We start from the raw sequence: 6,101 nt of genomic DNA, 5'->3' as shown, positions 1-6,101 counted from the left end.
TTTTACGTGACTGTTTGAGCCGAAATGTTCTACGATGAAACTTTCCATTTTCAATATTGAAATTGTCCATTGTTTTCCGAAAATTATTAATTATAAAAGGCCATGTAATTTTTTACATTTTTCAACTTATTTTTCATTTGTGCTATAGGCGCTAGGACATAGTTTTCTGATGTACAACTGTAGTTAAGTACAGTGCAAAGCATTTCTCTTAAAGGGTTGATTTACAATGGAATCACTAACGACCCTTTTTGGTCTAAGTAGATCCGAATAACTGTACGATTATTTTATAATCTCTATAATTTCCGTTTGAGAGTGCGAGCTATTTGAATGTTAACTGCAATCGCGTATATTTTCGTATGTAATGAACTATTGATCAATGTTTAGTTCGTAATTTAAATTTGTTCATTGTTATTGTTTGCATTAATTTCTAAAATAGGCTAAATTATTGATTTCCAGGAATATTTCACTTCAGTTAGAAGCTTTTGTTGTTCGGTTTAAGTAGGTTGTAAGGATTTGTTCTTTTATCTCACTGTTTAAACGTAATAAACGTAATTCAGTTTTAATGAGCTTTTTGGAACTAGCGTCGCTGTTGTAATTTCTACAGAGGGAGTGAAAATGTCCAAAGAGAGGCCTATATGAAAGATGCATAAATATTCCAAAACATATTGGAGTCGTGATTGGAGTATTACAATTTACATTTTTAGTTAGTGCTTTTCCAAATTTGTCACCCATTTTTACCTGAGCTAGCTGGCAACTAAACGTACGAAAAGGTAGGTCCAGAAATACACTAAAACGCAAGAAGAAAATTGCGAGAAGAATTTCCCCAATATAACCCCGAACCCGATGTTTATTTCCTACAACTATCGTTACCCTGCACACAGCATGTTAAGGTCTGCGGGTGATTTAATATCATTTAGATTATGGACCTACCCTACCCAGTCTACCACCTATAGTAAGTATAGATTTAAAAAAACAAGAACTATTAACAGCGTACTTGTTTTTAGATACAGAGTGTTTACCTGCCAAAGGATAGAATTTTGAGGCATACATATTTTTTGATACCCTTCATTACCCCTTTTCATCTCCTATAACGGGATGGCCCTCATTAAACTAGTTTAATAATTGATCTTACACCGAACCTTCTTTCTAATATGAACTGTCTTGTCGATAGTTATAGTGTCTGAAACACAAGGAGAAAAATTTAAAAACGTAAGAAGTATCACAGAATAGGTATCAATTAACAAAAAAATACTTTGTTTGAGGATATAAAAATCATTTCGCAAGTTACGTATCGCACTGGTACGGACACCCTACTTGTTCCTCGAGAATTTAATTATTCTCAAAAGAAAAGTTTCATTTTGAGGTATTATTGGTTAAAGTCAAGCCATCGTAGGAGTTGGCCTTCTGAAAATTAAATTTACCTACTTTCCCGTGTGTACTCATGCGCTTGTAACTCAGAAAACTTTTCTCAAGTTTATTTCAAAAAAGTTTAATGTTGAATATGTGGATTATAAAACTGCCTGTGTCAACTTTAAAATCTGTCCATTATCTTTGCATAGAACTAAGATTGATGTTATGTGCTTATATAAAATTATCAATCACCTTCTTGACAACTACTTACTTTCCAAAATTCTAATGATTACTCCTTCCTATGTCCCTCGTCATCAACAGCCTCTCCTATCATCTCAAGCTAGAACCAATTTCTATTATAATGCCCCAATGAATAGAATGTTTTTGTTGTTTAATAACAATGCTTTTCGAAATTTGGACATTTTTTCGTTTAGCTTTAATTTATTTAAAAAGAAATTATTTAAAATATTACTTGAAATCTCTTAATTCGGTTTATTAACTTCGTTATTTATCCTTTTTCCTTTTCTACACGTCGCATCGCATTTACTATCTTGCCATACATCATTTATTTTACTGTATCTTAATTTTAATTTTATTTCATACTGCGTACGTAATTACATTTTGTTTGCCTCTACTCTTTGTTGAATTTAAGTAGCACATCACTTGTGTCCTGCATACTAATTTATCACTTATGTGTTTAAAATTATAATTATTTTTATTTTAATATTTTATTTATATTTTAATTTACTCTGTTAACCTTATTTAAGCTTTTATTTTGATTATGCTTGTGGAATGTCACATTTACCATTGGTTTATATTTTTTTCAATACGATGTAGTTGCTATTTTAGGTTTGTCCTGTTTGCAACTCAAATTGATTAAATAAATAAATGAATAAATAAATAAAGAAGATCTAAAAAAGCGGCAGAACTACGGAGGTCGAGACGGGAGTTATTGGATTTGGCCCATTTTTAATGGGCTTGTAACATACATGTGGTAGATAGGTCAACTGTGGATAGTTTGAACAGAATGGTGTTCACGGACGGACAGACTGACAACATCGATTCCCCTATAAAGCTCCCATCGTTGCCGCCTAATAACCCAAGATAGAAATTTTCGTAGTTTCACCCTGTACACGCAATGTATTAATCTACCCATTAGAAAACAAGGAAGCGGTAAAAAGATGAATCAAACGCGTTTGAAATAGTGATTCATCATTGGATGACATGTCATAAGATAATGGGTACATTCATTTCAAAATATACCCCCCAATCCGAGGAAAGAATACAATTCAGACTAGGACCTTACACTGTTTTCTAACAAATGCGCATGTGTGCATATAAACAATACTTAATTTTAATTGCCTATAGCTCCTAACTAGGTAATCGTTTATTGCTATAATAAACAATAAGCTTGGCAATTTCAAAATTAGCGCGATTTCAAAACGAATTATTGAAAACTACACTCTAAATTCTACCTTTTCTGGACGGCGGCATCCTCCATAGTCCTTTCACCACCATAATCCAACCCCCACAAAATATTTTCAACACCAAACGTTACGATGTACACACACACAATCACGGCCCCGACATAACTGCTAAATAAACAAGTCGAATTCAAATTTGGCGTTATCAGTTACCTACAATAATTACAATCGGGTTTTTCTATTTACAGATTATTATTATATTATAAAGTGTCTGAAGGGCGATCTTTTTGAAAATATCCTGTAACGATTTATTCCATTACGTAGAATTATTATTGTTCACGCTATTATTATTTGTTGAAGAGCCTCCGTAACGCAGGTTCCCCTATATAAATTGAAATTTTTGGACCAATCCCGCTTTGTTCATTTACAAACTCATCCATGAGACAGGCCTAGTAGGTGTAATTTCAGAAAATAAATTGATATTGATTAAAATATATCGTAATGGTATTTCGTTCTTGTCAATAGGAACATTTAAATTGGTAGATACTATTTTTACACTGTCACTTTTTTTCAAAAACCAGTTCTTATAAGTTGCACATTTTACGGCTACTATATGTCAACAAAACACGAATTACGAAATAATTCGTAACAAAAAAAAGGTATATAGCCTAGCGGATGCTTCTAGCATTACAGGTATTAAAATTAATGTAACTACACCCGAGGGGTGCGCAAGTAGAATGCAAAACGTACACCATAATTAAATATCCTGGTATTTAAAACAATAAATTTGTATTTAAAGTAATTAAATTATATTTAAAGAATATTTAAATATTTAATAAGAATTTAAAATTATTTCTGATATTCAAAGTATTTAAAGGATATTGAAAAGTACTAAATCGTATTTAAGGAAATTAAAAGGTATTTAAATAATTAAAAGTCACTGAAATGGATTTAATATGTACTTAAATGTACATGCTAGGGTATACACTATCTGTAACTTCAAGGAATATTACCATAGTACAACAAGGGTAAGCCAATTACAGGGCATTTCGCCAGACACGGCATCAATTTTGACCGAGATTTTGACCGACAACTTTGAAAGTAACTACCTTTTAACATCAAAAGTGTGCGCAAAGTGTTGAAAACTTTAATGTAAAACATTCTTCATCCCACAGTTATGGCATCAAAATGTGCTTAATAAATTGGATTACCTTATTTCATGCTTCGTTGTACCATGCAATATTTAAAATAGAAACATTTTTTAAGTATCGTGATCTACATAACTTACATTTTAGTAAACATTATATCCCGCAAACGATACATTAAAAGTGAAAAACAATAAACGATTATTTTTAAAATTAAAATTTGGTTGGGGAATCTGCTTGATTACATCCTTCTTATTCACAACAGCAATATCTTCCTTCTCTGGCCATTTGAATTTATTATCAGAGTATTTTTTACAAAACTTTATTGTCAGTTCACTTTTATTAATTTTTAAAATCTGTCCAATAAAGTGCTTAAAACATTTTTTGCCTGGCAACTTTACCAGAATCCAGTCACCATTTGTTAATACATTTGTACTTTCTAAATCATCATCGTTGTCGTCATGTTGTTCTTCCCATTGGTCATCGGATGAACCTGACTTAAAGCTTTCTTCATCTTCCGTATCTGTTTCGCTAATAGTTACTGTTTTTTTCTTAGTTCGATTGCTTCTAACTTTTACACCCGAACTTGAACTAACATTCGTTTTTACATCTCTTACTCTTTGTATTCTGTCAGAACTTAGCTTTCTTTCTGGGTTGATTAAAAACCACAACAATGTAGATTTTTTAATTTTAACTTCTTTTTTGTTACTTCCGAGGTTACTTCCCTTTAGGACAACATATTGACTATTTTCTGAAATTACTTCTTCATTATTTCTTATGTAATCAGGTAAGCTTACAAGAAAATTGTCGTCAATATCTATTTGGTCCTTATCATCTTCATACTCGTCTTCAAAACACTGACTACTTTGCTGCTCTATTTGCTTGGTTCCATCATCTTCTAAAATATTAAAAGTTAAATTAGGCTTAAAAGTTGTTTATTAGGTACCTGATGTTTCTTCTACAACTTCTTCCACGAGTTCTTCCATCATCTCTTCGTCGCTTGGGCTCTCCTCGATATATTCACCATCGATATTGGGTACGGAGCAATTATTATTATGATTATGCTTGTACACTGAAATTTCGAATAATGAAGTAAACTTTTGCCGTTCGGGGCGAACAACGTCTTCGCAAAACTTCGTTAGCTCACGCAAAACTTCGTTAGTTCTTTTCATATTGAAATATTGAAAAAGTATTTAAACGCATTTAAAACTATTTAATGATACTCAAAGGTATTCAAAGAACATTTAAAGAATAAATTCTATAATTAATAGAATTAATTCTATAATTAATAGAATTAAAAGTATTTAAACAATTTAAAGTATTTAAGGGTAATTAACAATCCAATTAAGTTGTATTTAAAGGGAAAGTGTACACCATAATTAAAGGTTTGCGCGCCCCTCGACTACACCCGTGAGAAGTAATTTACTCGCGCCATGATACTTTAGGGTGAAAGAAAATGCAAATGAAGAAAAAACCATCAACTCTTATGACAGACAAACTGAAGGTAGCATACCTACACGATTGCCTTGAATTTCACAATCCAGATTCTCCGCTTCAATCATAGTTGTAAAACACAAGGAAACGACGCGACGTCAGGCAGCAGACAACATCAATCCTTTTTGTAACTATCATCTTCAGGTAAAGGTTTTCTGATTTTCTACACGCCACACATAATAGAAATTAATTAATATTAATAGCGTTGCTTTTTTTACGACAACGTAATCCGTATATGGCGAAGTCGGTATAAGAAAATATGGCCACACATAAATATAATAAAAATTCTCTTTCTGAGTTTCTCTGGAGTGACGGCAGATAATCGATCATCTATAATAAACGCACCAGTACCAGTCTTAAATCAATCTACGTAACGAAGTCCGAACAGTGCAAAGTAAATACATACAATTTTCTAAAAATTATTAAATTCCAGTTACTTATTTACGATACACCTATGAGTCGACCCTAATAAGGAACCATGCGACACTCCCCGTTCATTAATTCAGAGTGCTACAAACTGGAAATGTAAAAAAAAATGTTTACTCACTCGTCAGTTCCGGTGTTCCAGTCGTACAGTGTTGGGGTATCGCCATTATTAAAAGTTGGGGAGTCTGTAGCAACTTCATCCCTGCAGGTAATTTCACGATCTCGAAGCGGTACGTTGTTGGTAACAGCTATTGGTTTATCT

The 6,101-nt window shown here is 32.4% G+C and overlaps 1 protein-coding gene across 3 annotated transcripts; it reads right to left on the bottom strand.

The window, feature by feature from the left end:
• Positions 1–3,711: 3,711 nt before the first annotated feature.
• On the bottom strand, positions 3,712–5,285 carry LOC116160684. Of its 3 annotated transcripts, XM_031473949.1 has the most exons (3): positions 4,866–5,285; positions 4,717–4,817; positions 3,712–4,670 (listed from the first exon to the last, which is right to left on the bottom strand). In XM_031473949.1, the coding sequence occupies exons 1-3, from the start codon at positions 5,089–5,091 to the stop codon at positions 4,647–4,649; spliced, it is 351 nt and encodes a 116-aa protein (XP_031329809.1). In that variant the 5' UTR covers positions 5,092–5,285; the 3' UTR covers positions 3,712–4,646. The 3 variants fall into 3 exon arrangements, with proteins under 3 accessions (XP_031329809.1, XP_031329808.1, XP_031329807.1); XM_031473948.1 differs by having other exon boundaries at positions 3,712–4,814; positions 4,866–5,280; XM_031473947.1 differs by having other exon boundaries at positions 3,712–4,817; positions 4,866–5,276.
• Between the last annotated feature and the right edge of the window lie 816 nt (positions 5,286–6,101).

The sequence above is a fragment of the Photinus pyralis genome, unplaced genomic scaffold, assembly GCF_008802855.1.
Source record: "Photinus pyralis isolate 1611_PpyrPB1 unplaced genomic scaffold, Ppyr1.3 Ppyr1.4_LG1, whole genome shotgun sequence".
Lineage (NCBI taxonomy): Eukaryota > Metazoa > Arthropoda > Insecta > Coleoptera > Lampyridae > Photinus > Photinus pyralis.
The sequence above is the reverse complement of the archived record's forward strand: the minus strand, read 5'-3'. Positions and strand labels throughout refer to the sequence as shown.

Bases quoted from the DNA above. Each gene is read 5' to 3' on its own strand.
- LOC116160684 (XM_031473947.1), bottom strand. From the start codon at position 5,091: ATGAAAAGAACTAACGAAGTTTTGCGTGAGCTAACGAAGTTTTGCGAA. The intron at 4,818-4,865 runs GTACCTAATAAA...TTAATATTTTAG, and splicing joins AGTTGTAGAAGAAACATCAG to AAGATGATGGAACCAAGCAA.